General features: G+C 40.4%; 2 protein-coding genes across 5 annotated transcripts in view; both read left to right on the forward strand.

Moving 5' to 3' along the window:
- Positions 1–6,805, forward strand: part of shroom4 (shroom family member 4) — a 69,934-nt gene extending 63,129 nt beyond the window's left edge. For both annotated transcript variants that reach the window (XM_078275543.1, XM_078275544.1), the window contains 4 exons: positions 58–159; positions 1,333–1,503; positions 2,968–3,110; positions 3,545–6,805. In XM_078275543.1, coding sequence (XP_078131669.1) covers positions 58–159; positions 1,333–1,503; positions 2,968–3,110; positions 3,545–3,701 — 573 coding nt within the window. In that variant the 3' untranslated portion in view covers positions 3,702–6,805. The remainder of the gene's footprint in view (positions 1–57; positions 160–1,332; positions 1,504–2,967; positions 3,111–3,544) is intronic.
- A 4,572-nt stretch (positions 6,806–11,377) lies between these two features.
- Positions 11,378–25,111, forward strand: part of clcn5b (chloride channel, voltage-sensitive 5b) — a 33,740-nt gene continuing 20,006 nt past the window's right edge. The window contains exons 1-2 of one of the 3 annotated variants that reach the window (XM_078276347.1): positions 11,378–11,691; positions 12,654–12,803. In XM_078276347.1, coding sequence (XP_078132473.1) covers positions 12,665–12,803 — 139 coding nt within the window. In that variant the 5' untranslated portion in view covers positions 11,378–11,691; positions 12,654–12,664. Of the gene's footprint in view, positions 11,692–12,156; positions 12,567–12,653; positions 12,804–21,873; positions 22,292–25,111 lie in introns of those variants that run through there. The other 2 variants (XM_078276345.1, XM_078276348.1) reach the window with 2 other exon arrangements.

The following is a 25,111-nucleotide window of genomic DNA, read 5'->3' on the forward strand; positions in this document are numbered from 1 at the left end:
TGTGGCCTGTTGTTTTCATTTTGAGGTGTTTAAACAAATTCTCCGTCCGTCGTGCAGAAACAGCTGATGGAGAGCCTCCGCAAGAAGCTGGGAGTGCTGAGAGAAGCTCAGAGGGGACTGCAGGAGGACATCAGAGCCAACGCACAGCTGGGAGAGGAGGTGGGGGGAAAAGTTCATCCTCTTATTCTTCCAGTCGTCTCTCTTCTGGCTTTTACTTGTGACAATGTACCTCCCAAAACTGGATGTGGTGAAAGTGAAGGAGGAACTTTAATGCACTCACTTAGGGATTCCACTAACATCTCGTATTTCTTTGAGTACTTCATTAGGTGTACCTAATCAGTGTTTTATTATATATATAAACCAGTTGATTCTTTTTTCGATTCATCGTTTAATCTATATAATGTCAGGGATCAGGGGAAAGAATGCCCATCTGGAGTCCGGTGAGTGTTTGTGGTGGGGTTTTTTAAATAGCTTATTTGTCCAATCAACAGTCCAAATCCCCCAAAATATTCAATTTACAATGATATAAAAGAGACAATAGCAAATCTTCACATTTTAGAAACTGAAATAGGTGAATGTTTGACATGTTTGCTTGATAAATAACTTAAATGATTATTTGTTATTTATTATTTGACTTATTACTAGTGGTCATTCTTCTTTTCACCCCATGTTCTCATTGGCGTGCCCTTGATGGATGCTCATGTATTTCCTCTTTCACTCTTGCAGTTTTGCATACTCGCTGTTGACTAAATGTGAATTTATAAGACTGCAACTGACAATTATTTTCATGATCTATTAATCCAATTTCTTAACGAGGCTAAGAATATCTAAAAATAAAAAAGTAGAGGTCATATTTTCTCAAAGCCCTACTTGACATATTCAAATTGCTACTTTTGTCCAACCAACAGTAAAAAGTACCTAAATATGTATCATAGAAGACTGAGACAACCAGCACATATTCACATTTTAGAAGCTCGTATCTCGTATCTAATCTCTTCAGCTGTGATCCTCATTCATTCCTTAACTGCATCACTCAGTCACACTCATTAAATGTTATTTATTTGACTTTTGCACCATTATTTATCATTGCACATTCATTTATACATCAGAGGTTTTGCTACTGAGGGACGCAAAATGGCTGCAGGGCCATCGCATGTTCCTTTCAGACACTGTTTAACATGTATTCACTCACACCTTTACCGTCTTATGCACCAAAACCAAATTTTTTTACACCGAGGGACAGAAAATAAAGAAAGATACCCCGTTGTTAAAGGACTCCGATCCCTAATTTTTTTCTCTCGTTATTCTGTGTCTCTCTGTCTGTGTCCCCAGGTGGAGAGCATGGTGGTGGCGGTGTGTAAGCCCAATGAGGTGGACAAGTTCCGCATGTTCATCGGCGACCTGGACAAGGTGGTGAGCCTGCTGCTGTCGCTGTCCGGCCGGCTGCTGAGAGTGGAGACCACGCTGGAGACACTGGACCCCGAGACGGAGCACCACGAGAGGGTGAGGAGAGGAGGAGGAGGAAGGGCAGTGGGGGGTGGCCAGGTGTACCTGTAATTTGCTGAAGTTAAACACAGCTTTTAAATGCCCCCAAAATGGGTCTTTTAACAGTTTAATTGATAGTATACTCAAACTAAACTTCAGCATCATATTCAGAGCCTGTGGGGCAGCATGACATCTTTAACGTGCTACAGAAGTAACACAGCTGAGATACACAAGTGAGCTTAAGATGCAAAAATGTGTCTGTTTTGTAACAACTTTGTACATTTGGTCCTATTTTTGGAAAGAAAATTGTGCTAAATTGTATCTTTAAGGGAAGGGCTATGTATTGATGGAAAGGATGGGAAAAAATGTGTGCACAAATGACATGTGAGTCCACTGAGAGACACTCCCATTGACAAGTGAATAGGCTCGTTCGGGATGAACTGCGCCTTGCCTGTAAAGTGGACGAGAGCCGGGGGCGGTGACAAAAATCCGCCGTCAAGTCAGACAGTTTCTAGCCACTTCCGACAGCCTTCAGGCTGAACAGGAAGTTATAGAAACACTCACATCCTGTTAGGTCCGATTCCGATTTATTAAAATGTTATCAGACCCATATATCAGCTTGTATCAGTTGTTTTTATGAAGACAGAGTAGCTGTTAAAATGCTCTACATGCGATCTGTTGCTGATGTTAATAAACAACAGACTGTAGATGATCCGTAATCTGAACAGATTTAGTCTCTGTGACTTCTGAACGCAACTATCAACCAACCAACATGTGTTCCGTACAGAATAAGCCTTTAAATCATACAAATAGCAGTTAAAATCCCTCCAGTTCAAAAACTATAAGAAGTTGATGTAAAACGTCTTCATGTTGAGTTGATTCTGAACCAATCAGCTGTTAGATCAGCTGAGAGCCAGGCTTTTCACAGCATGCCCTGGGTCCGCCTGGGTCTTGCAGTCGGTGGAGAGCAACTGCGCCGCCTGCCTCCCAAACCTGCGGCCGCCTTGATCTCGTGAGGTTATCGTTGCCCGCGTAAAAACAGATGTTGACAAAGTATCCTTTTTGGGGACATCATTTGAAATTGGGACTGTCTGGGACGGGCCCATTGACAATTATCCCACCCCTGGGGACACAGAATGGGAGGAGCAGAATGTATTTAAGACCACTGTTGTGTTAATGATTGAAATACTCTTGACAAAGGTCCAGAGGGACATCTTTACTAAATGGTGATGCTGCAACAAGAGCAGTGTGCGGGATTTCCCTCTTTCTTTAAGTCCTTGTTTTTGTCCTACGCACCTGCACAGAAGGTTTGAATGTGCCGGCCAGTAGTTATCTGTCCGTGAATCTGGGGGGCAGAGCTTCTGAAGGTGGGGGGTGGTTGCATCTGTTTGGCAGTTGAGTTCAAATATCAACAATCTTACTGCACCTTTTAAATGGAGAAAATGTACTACCCTGGTGTCTTTCTGTATCTCTGCCCTCTAGCTCCCCCTGCTGGAGAAGAAGCGTCAGCTCCTGAGGCAGCTGTCTGAGGCTCAGGACCTGAAGGACCACGTCGACCGCCGAGAGCAGGCCGTCAGCCGGGTGCTGGCCCGCTGCCTCTCCCCCGAGCAGCACAGAGACTACAGGTACAACACACTACACCTCAGCAGCATAACACATACCAAATACAGGCTGCTGAAGAGTACGTGGCCGCTAGCTTTTTGATAGACCAGCATTCTATCGTCTTGGGGCGTTTGGGCTGTTGTATGAAAAAGGAACAGGGAAGGCTTACACAGACATATTACCACAAAGACATTTACAAACAAGAAAATGTTTTGACTTATCTGTGTTGCCATTATAACAAACATTGTTAGGAAACATTCTTATTCACAAAATACCATAAATATAAAGGATAAGATAAAAAAAAAAAAAGTGATTTAAAGTGCCAAAAGATTTACAATTTAAGAGTCAAATAGTTCACTGATCAATCCATGTATGGCCCGTACTGTGCACTAAGTTACATGTTTCATTAGTGAATATTTAAAAAGTATTTATGTCTGTTTTTTTTCCCCCCTCGTAGCCACTTTGTGAAGATGAAGGCGGCGCTGCTGGTGGAGCAGAGGCAGCTGGAGGACAAGACGCGGCTGGGAGAGGAGCAGCTGAGGGGGCTGAGGGAGAGCCTGGGGCTGGGGCTGGGAATCGGAATGGGAATGTCGATGGGATACGGACATTATTGAGAAAAAAAAACAAAAAAAACCTAAAGAGATAAAGAAACAGGGGCTTGTAGAAACACTAAGTCATTTTCAAGACAACAAGTGAAGGAGCAAAGAGGATCGAGACGTTGAGGATTTAAAAGAGGTAGCCAACACAAACATTGCTTTACGGAGTCTCTTAAAGGAACGGTTTGACCGTTTTGGGAAGTATACTTCTTCACTTTTCTGCCATGCGTTATGCGAAAAGATCAACACCACTCTGTCTGCCAGTAGCATCTGAAAATCACCGTTATATACACGTTACCTAATGTTTTACGCGCCAGACTAATTCTTAGCCGGGTGCAGTGACTTCCTGGAGTCTTTATGCTTAGCTAAGCTAACCGTCTCCCAGCTGTTAGCTTCATCTTTAGCAATCCAAAAATGTCAAACTTTTGCTTTAAGGATTAGCAGACATGTAGATTTCGAAGTTGCAGGACCAAAATCAACAGCTATAGCAGCTAAAAACACCCCTGAAAGTTTTTCGGTAACACCCAATGCTGGCCAAGATCAAAACAGGAGGCCTGAGTCCGGGGTGTCAACAAGAGAAAAGATTTAGACTTTAGTGCCTACAGCCCAAGAAGAAACGACTAAGAAGAAGAAGAAAGTTGAGCATTGACTCACAGAAACCATTAACTAGAGACTTCCAACATATTAAAATACAACAAATACACCAGAAACGTATGGACAACACGTCCCCAGAACTGTGATTAGAGAGCCGAGGGCACGTTTGATGGTTAGAACAAGAGGATTAATGGATTTGGACACTGAGACACAAGTTTGTGAACAAACGGCAAAGTGTGTGTGATGGCAAAGAAAAGGATGTTTTTCACATATATATATATATATATATATATATATAAAGAAAAAAGTATACCCTCTGCTTCACATGAAGTGCCTGAAACATGTAGTGTAAAACTGTACTAATGACACTACTCTTCTTCTAACTCTACATTGCCAAAGACATTTTCTCTTGATGAATGTGTCACTGACACGCTGCTTTTGTTGTCGTGTTTTCTTTTGTATTTAAATCTCCTGGTTCAGAGAATCGAGACTTTTCGTTTTTGGGTGCTTCACACTAAGAAACTGTGTTTCTGTTAACAACACTAAAGTCAATATTGTGAGATGCAGCATTATTAACTGCAATCTCGTTTTGTATTCACCTTTGTTCGCTGGCTGACCCCCGCATTCAGCAATACATATACTGTATTATCTACCATACTCGACATATCACTTTGTATTCCCATTACTGTAACATGTTTTACTGCGTGGAGTTTGACACTCCAGCGACTCGTTATACTGTCACTAAATAGTTGTTAATGTACAGAAGACACTTGTGTTTATAATGTATACGATGTGTATATAGTGATTTTGTTTTGGAATGACTGGAATCGGTTGTAAAAAAAAAAAAAAAAATTGTTGTAAAAGAGAACAAAAACACCGGGAAGAGTCAACGTTTACTGTATATTTTGACGGGGAAAAGTTTGGTTTGTCTCAAAACAAGAGTTCCAGTTTTTTTGTCGTTAGCTTGTGAAGTTTTTTTGCCCCTAACTCGTCTGCTAGTCCCAGTTGACATTTAATTCATCATTTAATATTTACTGGAGGCTGTAGTTTAAAGAATGCTTACTGACTTTTTTTTTTTTTTTTTGAGAGTTAGATAAAACAATTAATACCGCTCTCATGTTTATACGGTATATGGCTACAGCCAGCTGCCTGTTAGCGTAGGTTAGCATAAAGACTGGAAACAGGGGGAAACAGCTAGCTTGGCTCTGTCCAAAGGTAACACAATCTGGCTAACCGCACGTCTAAAGCTCATTGTTCACAACGCTATACGAACAAACAAGATATAATGTGATAATTAGCGAGCTTTAGAGGTGGTGGTACATGTAGGCTAGCTGTTTCCCCTCCGTTTCCAGTCTTTATGCTAAGCTAAGCTTAACGGCCGCTGGATTTACGTTCAAATTGAACTCGCATAGATATGAGAGTAGTGTGCGAGTGGTGCTTCTCATCTAAATCTGAAAAAAATTATCCTGGCAAAACTTTTTTATTTTCACCTGGGAAAACCTTTTTCACCTATTCTAAAGTCATAAAACGCAGGAGAGAAAACAATTTACATCAGACTTAAATGGATCACCAGAATTTTTTTTTATTCTTCTCACCAGCCTCTTAGGGCTTCCGTACAAAACACATAGAAAAACTCAATCTTGTTTTCTCAATTTGTGAATTCAATATGTGCTTTAACCTGCATTGACGTATTGTGATTTGCGACGTTGCCAAAGACAGTCTCCCGAGCTTTAACCAGTATCCTAAACCTTGGACAGGACAAGTTTCAGAACTGCCTGTCTGAGTAAATCAAACACAGAAAAAAAAAAAAAAAAAAGCTCAAAAGATGGGAGGGATTTGGAAGAGGGAATGTGTATATTTTGGCTGTTAAAAGGTGGCCTTGCTGTGGCCGGTTAGCACAGTTGGTAGAGCGGGCGCACATATGCAGAGGTTTATTCCTCGACGCAGAAGGTCCAGGGATCGAATCCGACCTGTGACTGTTTTCCTGCATGTCTTCCCCCTCTCTCTGTCCCCTTTCATATCTCAGCTTTCCTATCAAATAAAGGCAGAAATGCCCCTAAAAACTAAAAAAAATAAAAAAAGGTGGCCTTGTTGAAGTTAAGTAAAATTAAAAAAAAACACACACACACTTAATCATTTTCTACTTTATCAGTTTCACTGGTTGATCAAGCAAATCTGCAGCTTAAAGTTGATTAAAAGTTAGTTTTACACTTGTGGTTTGTTCTCAGATGATTCCTGCTGTTTTAATACCAAACAACCCTGAACTTTTGTGTCCACATATATTTGTTTGGTTTTGTACATATTATGTGTATTCTTGTACTATAACAGCCATTTTCTAAACCGACTGGAAACGTATTGAATTGACAAGAGAGGAACGAGCGTTGCTTGTTAAGAGTATATTTCTTCTGTTCATGTAATTTTTTGCTTCTTTTTTTTTGTAAAATGCATTACAAATTGTGTAACTGCAAAATCACTCACTTGAGGAGAAAAAAGTACCATAAATAATAATAATAGTATTTTAAACTAGCTTTACGTCTCCTGTTGTGATTTATATGCTCCTGGGTGAATGGTCTCTTTATGCTGCTTCAGTGTCCGGTGCTGAAATTTATTCCCTTCTGCGTGGGGGGGAGAACTGTTCCTTGAATGTTGTGGAACGGTTAAGTAAATATGACCGAGGTTGATGGATAAGTGGAGTGCAGGATCTCCAGTCATTGCATTAAGCCGCTCTGTGGGAGAGATGTGTGGAAGAGACTCATCTAAAAAAGGAAAGGAAGTGCTTACGCTCTAAGAGAAGAGCTCAATAAAACATATTGGTGGTCCTGCGGTGTGGGGCACCGATCAGCTGGAGGCCACAGAGCCATTCAAAGCCTCAAACCAGAGATGCAGGCCCGTAGACAGCAGGGTTTGGATGGTTCGAAAGACCCCCATCACTGCCAAAGGTCCATAGTTTTTATTTTTATTTTTTGGGGTTCATTTCTGCCTTTAATGGATAGGAAAACTGAGATATGAAAAGGGAGAGAGAGGGGAAGACATGCAGGAAACCGTCACAGGTCAGACTCAAACCCTGGACCTTGCCTCAACTCCCCCTTACCGAGGAATAAACATATGTGCGCCCGCTCTACCAACTGAGTTAACCCGGCCCTAATCTTGTTAAAAGCACTTCACTTTTGTGAATGTGTTAACTGGCACGCGACACGTAACAATCTAATGTCTAATGTATCAACTTTTCCACGCAACTAACTTTATGCACTCATAGCAAAATGTTTGAGGCGTGCGTGCGTGCATAGCCTGGAAATTCAGACCCAAATCCGAAAGATTATTGATCTGGCATTGAGTAATGAAAATGACCCAACTTGAAGGGCGGCACCGAGCATGCATTTGAAAATCTGACTGCACGCAATTGGATAACACTACGACCAATCACAACAATACACGGGGTGACGCATCCAGAGCCCCACATCCACGGAGCTAACTGGTAGATTAAACTGTCGTCATCTGTTTAGCTCGCCTCTGGCCCGCCTATATCAGATACACCGACGTGATTGGTGCAGCTCGGCTACAAGGGCATAGTTAATGAGCAGCATTACTCGATGACAGAGTGACTCGCTGAGCAAATTCTAATTGTGCTCTCGCGAGAACTCTGGATTTCCAGGGTAGTGTGTGCGTGCATTTGGACTAAAAAAAAAGTGGTACATGATTGATCTTGGAGTAATTTGACAACATTGTAGTAAATATTTTGGGTGCATCAAAAAGCGTTCTTGTTAAAATACCAGCAGACAAGCTAATCCAGCACAAATTAGTGCATAAAAAGTCACCAAAATGGAGTATTTGCACCTCATAAATAAATTAGAAATCAACTTATGAAAACAGCAGCGGTGGAAGGAGACTAACCCTAACTAAATGCTCATTTAGTTTGAACATTGTCTTGTTATTAAAGCCGTGTTCATTTCTAAGTTTTTATAGGAATAAGTGGATGTACTCAGATATTTTATTTGAGTAAAAGTAGCAGTACCAAAGTGTACAAGTAAAAGTCCTGCATTCAAAATCGTACTTAAATAAAAGTATGTATATACTATACTAGTATGAATATTAAAATACTCATTGTGCAGAACGGCACATTTCAGAATAATACAAGCATCACTAATGCAACGCATGTATTCACTCGGCCTCGGTGTGAACGTGCGATTGTCCTTTTGTTTGCACTTATTTCAAATAAAATTCAAAATTCTGACGTACTTTGTCCCCTTTTTTCTGTTAGATGTTCCTGAGTGTATCCAAATGAACAGTCTTAGGATAGAAGGTGTCATATGTCATAACATTACATATTTGCAAAGCCCTCAAATATTAAATATTATTTGGGGCTATATAAATAAAAATGTGGGGGGATTTGAAATTAAGATGAAGTCACAATCTCTTTAGATTATTTTTTTTTGGCATTTTAGGCCTTTATTTATCACCAACAGCTGAAGACATGAAAGGGGAGAGAGGGGGGGGGGGGAATGACACGCAGCAAAGGGCTGCAGGGCGGAGTCGAACCCGCAGCCGCTGCATCGAGGAGTAAGCCTCTACATACGGGCGCCTGCTCTACCAGGTGAGATACCCAGGCGCCCACAAGCTTTCCTTTTTATGTCAACGTTACATTTAAGATAAGTCAAGATTTAATAGTTTGTTTAAAAAGTGATTAAAGTGATTTGTTTACTTTCTGTAATAATTATGGTCTATACTATAGACCATAGTTCCAACATAGAAAACAGAAAATAACAAATAGGCACATTTGTTATTTTCTGTGTTGAAACTATGACATTCAAGTTTCGACACACAATTTAAAACTGAGTTATGGAGATGGTAAATACAAATTATGACTTTTTAAATTGATTATTTTATTATTACTTATTATTACATACTGTAATGTTTTACTTAGTGTGTCATTTTTCAAAAACAATTGAGATTTGTTCCAGCCACACAGCAAGAAATTGTTCATTTTCACTTACCATTTATATTTTTATTACTCCTACCTTTTCATCTGTTTTATGTTATTTTCTTGGCCAAAATGTGCTTCCCTAATGTGTGAGGCCAGCAAGAGATTATTATTATTATTATTATTATTATTATTATTATTATTATTATTATTATTATTATTATTATTAATATTGTTGGAAGGAACCTAGGGAGCTGAAAATACATATTACTTCACAAGACAGAGGCATTTTTATGTATCACAAGAAATTCTAAAAGCCTGTTTTGTGTGAGATGTTTTTTTTTCTTTTCTTTTTTTACATCTCATCCTGAAATAATCTCACAACCTCCTCAGGGAATGCACGGGGCGGCGCGATAATGTTATTTTAGACGATAACGTATGTGGATCTGTCGACTGAGTGGTACTTTTAATGGTACCTAGAGCTGGAGCCATTAATAAAAACTGAAAACTAGATGAGAGAACAGTGTTTTAGTTGGTCATGTTTGGCCTCACAGAGACAGAGAGAGTTAGTGGTTGCTGCTCTGTGGAGATAATACATAAAACAGCTGTCGTAGAAGTGAAGAATCTGTGTTTTGGGGGAAGCAAGGGGGTGCATTCTTCTGTCTGACTCGGTTTGAAGAACAGAGGACTGATGGGAATGTAAAGAGAGAGGGAGAGAGAGAAGGATGAAAGACAAAACATGGAGGCGTGAATGAGTGTAGACAGACGAGGTGAAGTGACCCACGTCTAAGAACATGTGCAGAAATAAAAGAGTGAAATAGGTATAAAGCAGAAAACAAAGGTGTGAAATAATGGAGGAAGAAAGATTTTATTATTGCAGTATCACATATCAACAAATAAAGAACTTGAATGAATGAGTTTATTTTGATGAAAGAGACGGAAGTGATGAGAAACAGGCCCCGATAAAACAAGAACCACCGTGGGAGGCAGGGTGGAGACATGTTTATGTTGAGCTGAGCAGAGTGGTGGAGTGGAGGAAAAGAAGAAGATGAATGACTGGGAGGTGTGCAGAAAGAAACAAGGCATCATGGTAAGTAATGAAGGAAAAGCGGTTGCAATGATTTATCAGAGCTATAGACATAAATCAGGATTACATAACTGTCTGCACAAACTTGGTTGGCTCCACTTTTCCTCAGAGAGGAGCCCTGATTCATTTTTACAGAATGACCACAAGGTGTCGCCCTTTAACAGTTTTTTATCCCATTGAAATGGTCCATTACAAACTAATCATCACAGCTAAACACATACTAAATATAAGAAACACAATATTAATGTTTTCTCAGTGATCATGCATTGTCCAGATACTAGTGTCTTTGTTGTAGACTCTTTTCATCACTTCAATATCTTCCATGAGACACTAATCTTCTTTCTTCTTTTTTTTAAATTTTTTTTTTATCTACAAATAACTTATTTCTTGGCTTGTGTTATAAATGGCAAATTAATTGCATTTTCTATGTAATTTAATCACATAATCGTGTACATTAATGCCAACAGGTATTTAAGATGTGGCCTAGTGGTACTGGTGAGATGCCACACCTCGGTTGGGCACACAGAGACTTTCCCCTTCTGATCATTACATTTCACATCATTTTCATTACTAAATTCTAGGTTTTGGCTGAGTACAAATGCAATCAGCCCATTTATTTTTTTATCTTAAAATAACTGAAGAACAAAATATGAATTATTTATTTAATTGACTTTTTATTTATCAATATGAAAAGTTAATATATGTAGTGCATCTAATGTTCCCGTTCATTATGCTACTAAATAATATTTGTATGCAATGAAAATAATAATGACCGATTAGTCGAACTGCTCCACTGACCCAGTTGGTGAAGCGACGATAGCTCTTGACTCGAATGATTTTCCTGAGAGCACAGATGCTCATGTCAAGGCATCTGTGATAAGGCAGTTAAACCGGCAATTGAGTGGTTTGGCCTTCAAATTAAAACGGCATAATTTGACGTTTAAAAAAAAAAAAAACGCAATTGTACCTATCACCTACTGTTATTAAGCTCTGATAATAAAATCGTAAAATGTGCCATGTTATAAGCTCGGCAAAGATTGTGTACAGTAGCTTTACCAACTGCGTAAACGGAAGTTGTAGCTAATTCTTGGTAACTTAACGGATTGGCGTTTTCATTTTTAAGTGGCAAAAACACATACTGCGGACAATCGCATACTATTTCATAATGTTGGTTAATGTTGTCTGACTAGCTAATGCTGTACTGTTGCCTCCGTAAGTACATCTCGTCGTCGTCGTTTCTGGGACGAAGAATGACGCAGGATTTTCAAGGAGCAGCCGCTGCGGAGCGTTAAGTTTAGTTTGGCTACTGTTGACATTAGCAGCCTACAGACAGTAGAAGACGGCGGCGGAGCAAATCCGAGTCACAAGACTTCTTCACTGAGCTGGACGGCGGCTTTCTTTCTCCAAAGGTAAAGTCAGGCCTTAATTTAGCATATTCTGTCTTATAAAACTGCATGTAGCCAACATGGGAGTTGAGGCATGAGTGCAGTGACATTTACTAAGTTAGCTGAACGGTTATTGTGTCAGTTTGTGATAAGAGTACATGATCAGCGATAAAAACCGCGAGGTAGGGCGCAGAGCGTAGTGCAGATAACGTTACGCGGTTTGTGATGCGTTTGTCGCTGGGTTTATCGCACGTATACGGCAAAACGCCGCATTGGCGCCGCGCAAGCCATTGGAAACAATGTGTATCAGAGCGCAGCGGTGCCGTTGCCGCCGTCATCACCATTGCTTCCATAGATATAAATATATACTCGGTCTTGGCTACCTCAACCAATTTTGAACGGTCAGCGGCAACGATTCCAACGTTGAAATAATTTGAACTTTAAGCAGAGCGCCACAACAAGGGTAGCTTCGTCCGAGTTGTCCACCTCTCTCCCAAAGTAGAAAAAAAAGAAGTAGCACAGCCAGCGCTGAGCGGTTTTACCGCTGGTCATATGTAGACGGCTTAACGGCTAAGTACGCTTATCTCATTGGTCGCTAGGCTAATCGTCTTCTTCGGTTTCTTCAGCTGTTTTCACTGCTAACTAGCTATAGAATAACTAAAAAAGCAGAAAAACTGCGGAAGTGGTTGCGAAAACGTCCCTGTAACTGGAGTTGCGCTGTAATGCACCGTGTGGTAGGACCAGTATGGGCGTCCCAGTCGGCTGTTTCCTAAGAGCCCAGGATTTGTTTTATGAAATAAAGTTAAGTGAATAAAGGGAGTGTCTGTGCTGTCTTACGGTGACAATGTTTAAATTTTGGGTGAGCTTGTATCGAAAATATGCAGCCGACAGTGAAAGAGGTAAAGCTAGTAATTATCCTGCAGTGGTTAAATCCCAGACGCTGTCGCTAATTGCTAAACGGACTCTGTCCTCTTGTTGTGTAACAGGATTTGAAGGGATGGAAAACCCCGGCTACCGCAGCGGGAGCTTTGACAGCCTTCATCAGTCCAGCGACGACGACGATGACGAGATGGTAGACATTGCAGGAGCCACACTGGACTTTTCCAACACGGACGACGACCCCCCTCTCAGCTCGGGTAACTGCGCAGATAATTGTTTTTAAGGCAAGGTCCAGTTACAGCTGGAGGAGGGAGTTTCCATAGTATTGGCAAGATTGTATGCAAATAGATCGAAATATTCCTGTGGTTTCAAAAATGTTGAGGACTACGAGGATACTCTCAGAAACATCATACAATTGGCTTCTAAAGTTCGTTCAAACTGTTGTATTGAATCGCCCCTAGAAGTCTGGAAACTTCATGAACTAAACTATCTAAAAGTCAAATCTGGGCCGAGTTGGTTGAGTGAAGTGGTGGTTGAATAAGTATATAGATCATTTACTTAAGTGAAAGTACTAATACCACACTGTGAAAATACGAGTAAAAAGTAGTATATGAGTAAAAAGTACAATATTTCTCTCTCTAATGTAGTGGAGTAGTAGAGTAGAGGTAGAAAGCGGAATAAAAAGACACAAGTAAAGTACAAGTACTTCAAATTTGTACTTGCGTACAGTACTTAAATAGACATTCCACCACTGCTTGGAGGTTTAAGGCACTGACCATGACCACCTATAATCTTAGGTAATATAACATCTTTTATTACCTGTTTTAAATTCCAAGCCCTGTCAGTCTGGGTTGGCTCACCTGTTAGAATTGGTATTAAATTGAATTGCAGGTGGCAGTAAAGATTACATCAAACATCATAAAACTTGACTTACTTTGAACCCTCATTTAGTTTGAACTTGATGGATAAGCTTTATGGCCTTCAACAAGAGCTTGACAAGGGACCTGATGTCGTTGTTTTCTAACCAAAGAAAGAAAATCTGTAAATGCTTGTGTGGCTAAATTTGCTAACCTCAGATTTGTAGTCATGGCACAGGCTATGATGAGTTGTTGGACTGCTGCAGAGTTGTTGATCTCACTTTGTTATTATTATGTCTTATGATGTTCTCAAAGTATTCCTGAAGCAGTGTTTTTCATGGTAGGATATGTAAGCATTAATAACATTGGGTGTCTGTAAGAGCCCTTAAGTCTACCGTTATATCTGTAATCGCTGGGTACGGTGAGTGTGTGTCACATGCTTTCACTGAGTCATGGTCATTCATCTGAATAATCACATACATACACACACACACACACACACACACACACACACACACACACACTTACTGTATCAACCTGATTTGCTGTATTTTGGTTTGACTTCACATCAGAACATAATAACAACTATTAAAGTGAGTTATAGTACTAGTAATGTTTGTGGGAGTAGCTCACCAACGTACTGACTGTTTCTGCACCAGGGCTGCCCGGTTACTGATGATATCATCTTACTGCGTTAATGTGACTGCCTCTTAGTACAACAGCCTCCAAATGGCCGGCTATGACAGGCTTGCAGCATTATTACTTTTATTGCACAGATGAAGAGATTTATCTCCCATTAATGATTGATGGCTGCTTTGCTTATGTCATCATGACATCCGTGTAAGACCTCAGCAATTCGCTATGGAGATGCCTCATGTTATCTAATCGAAGCAGAGATTCAGAAGAAATATCAAGTGAATAATTAATACATTAGCATGTCAGCTAGAGAGAGAGTTTGGCAATTAAAATGTTTGGCTTGAGAACAGAGGTTTTTAGCCTTTGTTTGTAAAGTTTGCAGCTCCAGGCAAGGTTATTGTTGAGTCATTGGTATTGATTAACAACCTTATTAACCTCCGGCAGATGTATTATGGTTAATTTGTGCCGTGGAGAAGGATTTTATTTTTGGCATTGGTCTGGGTATCTTTCAGTGTTTTTCTAACTTTCAGGACAAGCCAGTGCATTGAAAATATGATCTCAAGCGATTCAGGAAAAAAAGCACAGTCAGACAGTGACATCAGCTGCCTGGTTACTACTGATGTCACTGTGACATCACCAGCACCACGCCCCCCCCACTAGTCGAAACGGAGAGATAAGACATCAGGAGGCAAGCTTTTCTCTCAATGGAAGCAGCTTCTGTTGGGTTGAACCATGTGTTTCCGCTTTGTCAGCTTTTTGTGGGGAGTGAAGAAACACAGTCTTGTTTTAAAACTGACAACCATGCATTTTTAAAATTACACAATGGTTTGCAAAAAAATAAATAAAATAAAAAAAGTGTGTGTAGTGATTTGATCTAAGTAGAAAAACAAGAATCAGCAAAACTGGAGTTGTGAGGATTCCGTCTGATAGTAGTGCTTCGCTGCGTAGCCTCAGACTGATTCTAATTGTGTGTCAGGCTCCGGGGAAATCGGGAGGCTTTCGGGTTAATTTCACCCTCCACTGTGCAGAGTTCGTCATTAAAGTTTTAGATCACAGTAAAAAAAAAAAAAAAAGAAAATGGTGCTTTTATCTGTGACGGCAGATGTTTCTTAAATAGGACACTGTGCAGCTATAAGTGAACCCGCTCCAGGTTGTGTCCTAAACAGGCCAAAGCAGTAAAACATTGTCTCGGCTTGCATTTTTTATTTCCTGTCTTAGTATAGCAACTTCCTCCTTTTCGTTCCCTCTCCCACTTGAACATGTTTCAAAACAAGTCTTCTTATAAGCCGTTCTTAGTGCCGTCGTAATCGTTCAGCCTTGTGTAACCTGTTGCTCAGGGACTCATTAACCTCCGATGTTCATAGAGCAGAGTTTGAGCCTAGGAGGTGTTGCTACTGCAAATATTGGCCTGGGTTGATATCAATATAGTGGTACTCTTATTCCTCTGTCAGCAACTAGTGTGCAATCAAGGTGTTCTTTGTAAAACAAATTTTATTCATATTTTTTTTAACATTATACAAAACATACAATTTACCCCTATTATGCTTTTTTTTGGATTTTCCCCATATTTTAGTGTGTTATATAGTGTGTGTGTGTGTGTGTGTTTTTTTTTTTTTTTGTTTTTTGTCGATGTATAAAGTACAAAAAAAACCCCATTTCACTCCAATTGGAGCTTTCTCTCCCACAGACAGCACTTTTTCTCAACTGCCTAAAATGCCAAATGAATGCAACTAAAAGACTTTTCTCAGATTGAATGATTGTAGTCGGTCTCCAGTGGACTTCTTTAGCCATTATGAGTGTTATTTATTATCTGCTCTAGTTTTTCCAACGTTTTAGACACAGATACGGTAATAATAATAATGGTCCAAAATGATGTGGAATTGCATTATTTGTATTGAGTAATGTAACATTATCTTGACGGATGACCCCTAAACCCCTGTCAAATACGTGCACCTAAATCTTCTACAAACCGAGGGAAAACGCTGTCTTAAAATAATCTGTCTGGCTATGATTAAACTAGTCTGGACCCATCTTCTTATGTGCTTATCTATTCCGCTTAGGATCTCCTGGAACAAATAATCTTGGACAGAATAGAACCTGGGTCCCTGCAATCCGGCATAGGTTATCATGTATCCCGGTCCAAAATTTCTGGACCTTATCGCAGTATCATAGGACATGGAGTAATTGGCCGCCCTCTGTCTTACATTTCCAACAATTTGGTGTGTCTTTGACTCCAAGTCTAAACAATCTGGAGGGAGTCCAACAGAAGCGATGCATCTTGAAGGGAAGGTGTTGAGTGTATTTGCAGTATAAAAACCTTTAACAGATAAAGGCATCGTAACAATCACTCAGCTCATGTTTAGGGATCAGATAAATGGAAAAGATTTTTTATAATTTTTTTTTATCATTATGCTTTTTATCCAATATGGTGTGCAGCATTTTGAAAGACCACCTTTCCCATGAAAGCCTTTGCTGTCTAAAGGAAGGAAGCATGTCACTGCTTGTCCTGGCCGCCTGGCTTTTCTGCCTCCTGTGTTATTTTAGTTTTTGAACAAGATGAAGACTGAAACGAGGTGATAGCAGCCAAAATGCATTCAGACTAAAACTGTGTAGACACTGTGCTGCTTTTATTGTCTCCGTCATTCTTCGTTCAATATTCTTAGAATACTTGAACTCATTACAATTTACAGTGTGGACGCTTGACACCACTTGACCCCTGTCATTGTAGTAATGTTTCATTGACGAGAGGAAGCAGAGAGATGGCTAAGCCTGCAGCCTGGGCCTTGAAACACATTTTTTTCACTTTCTGGTTTAAGTGAAAATTTAGTCTCAAAAAGCGTAAAAAGTCGAGAGGAAAATCAAACCATCTATCGTTGAAGAGATGGAAAAAGTAAAACAACAACAACAAGGTGAGCTCTATGTTCTGAGTTTTGTTATAAAACAAAATAAACACTGTTTAATCTTTTAAAAAAGGAAAAAGAACTGGAAGAGAGGGGCTGTCAACACCTAAACTGGTGACAACAGGATATAATAATTGACAGGAAGGAGTCTTTAATACCACCATGTTTACTTTACGAGGTCACATGTGGCGACTGCATTAAACAGGAAGTGAACAGGAGTGAATGGTCAACTTATTAATGGAAAGGGAAAGCATTGTTTCATGCTAAGAATGGCGATTGCAGGTTTTTCTTTGAAGAAGACCAACAAGCTGTTAAATGAAACGCTTACCTTTTGATGATCAGAACTTTTTTGCTTTGTGTGTTAACGTAAAATCTAACATCACTGGCTTCTGCAGAAAGTAGGTGAAGTAAAGGTCAGGGCTGCACGATATGAGGAAAATATGCGATAACGTTGTTGAATATTGCAATATCGAAATGATTTGCGATAAATAAACAGATGTTAAAGTATACTCAGTTCTGCCGCTTTCAGTATTCTGCTAAGAAAACAAAAAAAATTGTTTGTTGAATTTAAAACAAATGAAAGGAAATCATTTCCAACATTGTTTTATTGCACAAATTGAACATTGAATTGAATATAAAAGGCATCACTAAAAAAACAATGACGGTTACGTTTGAAAGTGCAGTTTACTACTGATATTTTCTTTCTAACTAACAAAAAAATCTCTTAGTGTGAAAGCAATCGATCTGCCTATCAATTCCCCGCGAGTAGTTCACCAGAGCGCTGGAATCAATTGCTGAGATGATAGGTTCAAGTCAAGTAACTTTACTAGAACAGTATTCCGAAAGTACAAAACACATGTGGGTTCACAGTCAGAGACTAAGTTTCCCTAGCATCCAGACGTTAAAGAACGGAGCTCAGGTCCACCAGGCCTCTCCTCGACTGTGAGCCCCGTTTCTAACTGTCCCTCTCTTCTTATTGTCTCCTCTTCGGCTGGTGTCTTCTCCGTTGCGTGCGTTCGTGCGTGCGTGCGTGTTCGCGCGCGTTTGTGCTGCTATCTTCACTGCAGCCAGGTGTGATCCCCAATTTCCACCAACTGCGGATCTGCTCCGGAACGCCGCCGGAGTCAATAGTTTCCGTTAAAGTCAATGTGTGTATTTCCACTGACTGCGGAACGGCTGAGTTCCGACTGTGTCCCAGCTCCGGCGATCCGCAGCCCTCCGGAGCAGATACGCAGAGCTTCTATTTTTGCCAGACGCCGGAGAGCTCCGCAGCAATTCAGCACACGGCAGATAGTGCGGGACAGGAAGTCAAGCACGGAAGCAAAATAAAACATCCGGTTCATTTTCATAATAAAATACACCGTGCTCACGGCCGATCATATTTCCCTGCAGTACACCTTGAAAACGTGTTAATGGGCGGAGACAGGCCTGAAGTCGGAATGGAAACAAACTGTTGTTGGTTTTGTGGTTCTGTTTATAGAAACTACATCCTGTTATATCCCGCTATCATACGTGAATTTGCGAGATCTCGTGGGTCCTAGTGACTTCGGCTGTCAGTCATGGCCGCAGCCGTTTCGCAACGAATACGGACCTGGTGGGTAATGAAGGACGGCGGAGCATGGAGCCGACACGCAGCGGAGCCGATCCGCATTCGTTCCACAGTTGGTGGAAATCCGCCGAGTCTTCGTCTGCTTCCACTTCCTCTTCTTGCTTCTCTGTGACTTATTCCCCTCGACCGAAACAAACACACACCAACCTAACAGTTATTTCCTGTTGTTTTACTTGTCTGTCTGGTACAGAAACAGTTTCTAACACAATCGCATTAATAAACTATAATAAACTGTATTCCAAGCTTTAAGCTAAACCATCTGTGCTAGCCTATTCATTATACAGGGAATACAATAACTACACTCCACGCGCAGCAATAAGCGATACAATTATAATACAACTTTAATACTGAGGATATCACATCTAGATTATAGAAATATTTCTACAGTGTCTACCTTTCGCAATGTGTTTATTGCGCCAGTTGATATCGCGATGACGATGAAAAAAACTTTACATTGTGCAGCCCTAGTAAAGGTCATCCAGGGACATTTTGAACAGCTGTTAATCTGTAACAGCTTTGCTTCAGTAGTAGTAGTAGTAGTAGTAGTAGTAGTAGTAGTAGTAGTAGTAGTAGTAAACATTCCTCTTTCATCCTAGCAAGGAAGAAGGGATTTGCTGAGCTAACATCCATCCATCCATCCATCTTCGTCGGGTCGCAGGGGGAGCAGCTCCAGCAGGGGACCCCAAACTTCTCTTTCCCGAGCCACATTAACCAGCTCAGACTGGGGGATCCCGAGGCGTTCCCAGGCCAGGTTGGAGATCTAATCCCTCCACCTAGTCCTGGGTCTTCTCCCGAGGCCTCCTCCCAGCTGGACGTGCCTGGAACACCTCCCTAGGAGGCTCCCAGGCGGCATCCTTACCAGATGCCCAAACCACCTCAGCTGAGCTACCATATTCTTCCTTTTACTGCTGTACCCTTCTTTACACTCATGCAGTCAGAAGCTGCCGGTACAATTGCAGACTTACTTGGAAACCCCAAGATGTTCCACTGGTTCGATAAAATGCATTTGTGGACGCCTTGTGGTCATAATCATGCTCACATAACTATTGAAAGGTGTGACTCAATCACTGAATGAGTCACAGTCAAAAGAACTCTGATTCATGTTTTAATCTTACATCATGCTTATAAAGGTTTGGTTTGAGATAACACATCCTGCATAAGCGTTTTGCTACTGAGACCACTCATGAGGCCAGAAATCCCCTGGTGAGATGTTGTGAGCAGAGAATGAGCCCGCCCATCCAGCTTCTCACTGAGGTGTAGGAATATCCCAGTATATATATGGTGTCATCTCGGGTTCGGGTATCATTTGAAATAGAGCTGTGAATAACAATAATTGCAGGAAATCCTAACATTTGCGTAGCAGGAACCAGAAAGGGTTTAGCAATTTTGCATCAGTGCAAGCAGAAGTTTTCAGTTTTAAATCAGGAAACATCTGAACAAAGAACTAAGAACCTGATCGAGCAGTCGATGCCCAATTTCAGGACTTGGCACTTTTTGATATTTAATGCTGCACATGTTTCAGTCAGTTTGTTTCAAAGAAAAGTAGTTTGAATAAACAGCGTAGGTTTATTTAAGTTTTTGACGTTCGTTTGGGCTATGTTCAAAACATCAAGGAAAGGAAATCTTGACTTGATAGAAATTCTTTCAAAGTGCTTCCTTCCCTGTAACATCTGAGCCAGGTTTCTGTGAAGTTGTCTCTGTAGTTTTCCAGCAGGACCGTTGCATCATATCCTCATATTTGAAAGTTTCTTTCCAGCACATGGAAAACTTTATCTTTTGTCTAATTGAATCTACCGCAGAGACGCACATTCCGTCTTTAGTCAATTTTCCTCTGACCCAGTAAATGTGAGCTAAAAACTTGGGGTTAGCAGAGCAATGACAGTCTGTAAACATGTTCCAGAGATGCTTGTTTGTAGTCGCCACGGGTCACATGAGATGCCAATTCCCATGGCAACAAGGCAGCAGGAGTGCAAGGTTCAAATCCTTACTGGAAACGTCTCTCTCTCTCTCTCTCTCTCTCTCTCTCTCTCTCTCTCTCTCTCTCTCTGTGTCTCTGTCTGTCTAGGACACACACTCTGATAGGAACAGAGTAAGTGCTGAGCTCAGCATGCCATCCTTTACTGGAAATGAGCAGAGTTGCTCCAAGGACTCTGAGTTGCTGACCCATTTTTCTGAGAAGTACTAATACTGGATCAGTTTTCACTGCTCATTTTGAAATGTGTCTTTGCTTCTGGCATTTGAAGTTGTAGACAGGATTCTTGTGTGTTTGGTTGTTTGACAGCACCACCATGTTGCTGTTTTAACATGGTGAAGAGGTGATCAGGCATGGCGGCTCAGATGTTAGCGCTGTCAGTTTTCCTTCAGATGTTCATGTTTGTCCGTTAACCCTGCGATAGACAGGCACCCTGCCCTGGGTGCACCTGCCTCTCACTCTGTGGATGCTAGGATAGGCTTCAGCTCCTTGCACTTTACAGTCTATAGAAAGTAGATGGATGCTTATTAACATACATTGCATCAATAGTTAACATGCTTGATTGATTCGGAGGAAACCGTGTAGCATGACTGCAGCGTCACTATTACTCCTTGGTAACGGCTTCCCACTTTTACTTCCTGTCAATTTAATGTCCGTGTTAACTTGTAGTATTAAGAGCAACCATATTGTGACACATCTTGGCTTCTTGTTGCCTTTTCCCTGGGACGTCCAAGGCCATAAGCTGAAACAATTCATAATTAAGTTACTCACATGAATCACGTAATTGAATCACTGCAGAAATGTGCCATTTGTGACTACCTTTGGGTTTGGCTTTGGACAGTTTTTTTCCAAGAAAATCAAGCCATCAGACAGAAAGTAAAGGGTTAAACAGTTGCCACATTCCAGTCCCAATCTTTTGATGTAAGCCGTTTCAATGTGGCAACAGAATTTGATTGTGGTTTAGCCCTATCTACTTTAAATACACAGTACTGTATATCTTATGGAGGTCTAACTCAGACCTTTTGTGTGACAGGAAGTAAAGTAACATACTTCTCCTGAGGTCATAGCAGGGTAAGGATTAGTGGTTTAATTTCAGTTCAGTTCCAAAATGTTAACTTCATCATTAAGTGTCTCTGAAATATGTTTCATGAGAGTTTAGTTTAATTAAATTCTGTTCACTACTTAATTTTGTGAACTTCGTCTTTTTTTTAATATATTACTGATTATAAAAACAAAACGTTTCACATTTTCTTCAGTGTATTTATTTTGCACAAGCCAGCCAAGAGCTTTTGATGTTCAAAAGGACTGCATTCCCAGAATTGACTGAATTAAAAGTGAATGTACCCACAGCCTGACCCTGTCACAGAGCACCTTGCATCACACAGCCTCCCTTCCTGAAATCTCTCGAGGTCCCGCCGGATTCAAAAGCTCAAGACCTTTTAAACAAAAATGACCTCCTGTTAACGCAGAGAACCACCTCAGCCAATCAGAGAGAGCTCACAAGCACTCTATACAAAAACAAGTTCCCACCAGCTCAGCAAATCGTCATCTACTTCCCAGACTAGATTAGCCAATCATAACTCATTCCCAGGGCGCTCTGGCCAATAAGGGAGTCCACTTCCTAGAGGAGTGCAGAGGAGGAAAGAGATTTCCAGTTTGAGTTTAACACTGACTGAGGATACTCAGCTGGTTGTGTTTGGGGCCAGGAAAGGAGAGATGGACTGGGAGTTCTGGACTAAGCATCTGGATGAGGAGGTTCTGACAGAAAACGGTGAGTTTGGGACCCAGGAAGAGTTTGTAGGAGAGCTTTGTTTGTAGCTCTGATGTCTTTTGATCAAATCTGCTCTCATACCGAGGTTTTAAATGCATTTACGAAGAAAGGCTGTTGTCATCTTTTCTTAGACTGCTGACATAGGTCTTGCTTGAGTAACAAGTTGTATACATTTTTTTCACCTTCACTGCAGCTACCTTTTTTTTGTGATTGGTTACAAGCTTTAACAAGGCTTTTAACTTTATTTGGTGTAGTTGTGTTTTTGCTGATGCTTTTAAACTTAACACTGTGGAGTTTAACCTTTAAGACCATTTAGTGTGTGTGCGTGTGTGTGTGTGTGTGTGTGTGTGTGCGATGCATGTTTGGGGTCAACTGTCACTTTAGTGCGAAGCATATTGTGGTACATTGATTTGTATGCAATGTGCTACAGAAATAAAGTTTGATTGAACATAGGCAGTTTTTTCTCTTACGTGCACGGACATGAATTTACAGCTGTGGTCAAACTCAGATCCTTACCACTTGTTTTCTTTAGTTGTTTTTGCTTTTTAGTCCACTTTATTTAGAGCAGTGAATATTGATATCTTCCTGATGGCTTTAGTCTGATTTCCATTTTTATATTAGGCTGGATATTTTAACTTTTAACATTTTAACTAATCAGATTTGCCCCCTTTTTAATTTTTTGAAAATGAAAAAATTCCTGTTATTCTCTTCAAGTGTGTTTTGGCTTTGTGACTGCATTCTCTCTAGGCTGTTTTGTCTATCATGAATAAGGTGCAAAGGTCACAGTTGTTGTGTGTTTTTTAAATGCGGTAAATCCCTCTGAAATAGAAAAGGGCACACAAGGACTTTTATAATAGCAATGACTTTTGTTGAGACAAATAGTTATCTTAAGGTATTTCCTCTATAAATAATAATAACACATAATCTAAATTGTGGCTGGTACAAATGTGGCTATGGCTCATACTGTATTTCTTGCAACAGTTGATGATTTTGAGGGTCTAAAAATAGTTGGGAAATGTGTCTGTCATATTAAGGGCATTCAAAAGAGCTTGGTAAAGAATAATGGGAGAATCAATATTTTTGCCTCTCCACAACATTTTTGTAAGGTTTGTTATGTCACTTCATAACGTTCCCATGGCAACGGGAAAATGGCTGCTCTTGTGTGAAGTAAACGCAACATTTTTCAACTTTCTGCTAAGATATATGTGACTTTTTTTGCAACGAAAATACGGGGATATGAAATCATGCAAGCCCCACGTATTTTGCACGGAAATTGGCAATTTATGCGGCGAAAGTGCGGCGTATTTGAAAATATGCGCCCCCCCCCCCCGCGCATAAATATGCGGACATTGGCTGATGATGCATTGAATTATGTGATCGCAAAATCGCGTTTTTCTGGAGGGACTGATTGTCCTGCAAACTTAAGACAATACTTGAGTAATCCTGAAAGTGAAATATGAGATGAAATATTGCTAGTGATTGCCTTAATGTTTTAGTCCAGCATGTAGACCCCCGTCAGTTTCTTCTCTCAGTAACAGCGTCTTTTCTCACAATAAGCTTGTTAAACTTCTGTTTCCTCACACAGACAGGAAGCACTACCTCCACCATCATTTACATTCCTATTATGTCCTCCATTAATACTCGAATGAAAACCCATTTTTATGGGTCTCAAATCTGTTGTTAGGGGCTTACACCAAATGTGAATCAGAATTTCCTGTTTTGTTTCCTGTTTCCGTCCAGAGCTGGTTGTGATTGGTTGCTGCTGTCTGGTAATTGTTGCTGTCTGTAGCTGAGACGCTGCCACGTACTCAAGCTTGAAAGAATGCAGCTGAAGTCAAACTCATAGCTTTGTGTCTCTTTGCCTCAGACACTCATTAATGCAGCATTGTCAAGAATAGTGTTATCTAATGTATATTACAACAGTAGGTCACAGTACACATTTTTTGTTGCTCCTTTGTGCACTGTTCTCCCCATTTGACTTGGCTCAGTGACAATAGTCAGCAATAATAGCGCACGTGTGTGTGGATTGCTGCTGACATATCCATCTTTGGAGGAGCACTTGTTCTTGTAAAAACGTATATTCATTATTTAAAATAAAAGATCAAGATTTTCTGGATTAGCTTTGTTAGCTACTACTAATTCAAAGTCTCCAGAGGATGCTTTACTAGGATTTTGGAGCCCAACATGATCTTACATCTGACACCAAAGTTCATGTTCACTGTCCTGTTTTTTAATGAAATTTGCAGATGAAATTCATGCTAAAACCCCTTTTTGACTTTAATAACTCCAACACTTTTTCCCCTTGGCCCACCCTCAGCACAAAACTACATTTTTAAAATGAAATAAAGTGAAAGGAGTATTATGTTGCTTGTTACCATCCAACACTTTTGTATTTTGAGGTGTAATGAACACTGTAGTGCTTTAGACTTTTTGTCTTGAAAGTCATTTCCAACTACTGTATACTCTTGGCCGTGATTGTGCAGATTCTAGATATTAGAGTAGATGTAACTGAGAGTATATGTTGACATGCTGAAATCAGTTCACAGCCGATCAAAACAAATCCCCGTATAATAACAGTATATTTTGTGTGGGATACACTGCTGAACTGTGTGTGTGAAGGAGTTCCCATACGTACTTGTTCCTTCATTCTGTGGAAGTATGTCCTTTTTATGACCACAAAAAAACCCAAGTAACATGCAAGTCACAAACAAAATATTTAAATGATAGTATTTTGAATAACTCCAAAACACAGCATGGCTGAAAACAATAGAACAAAATGCATATAATGACAAGGCAAGAACAATGTGGTAGCAAGCGAGA

Source organism: Sander vitreus, chromosome 19, assembly GCF_031162955.1.
Source record: "Sander vitreus isolate 19-12246 chromosome 19, sanVit1, whole genome shotgun sequence".
NCBI classification, from domain to species: domain Eukaryota; kingdom Metazoa; phylum Chordata; class Actinopteri; order Perciformes; family Percidae; genus Sander; species Sander vitreus.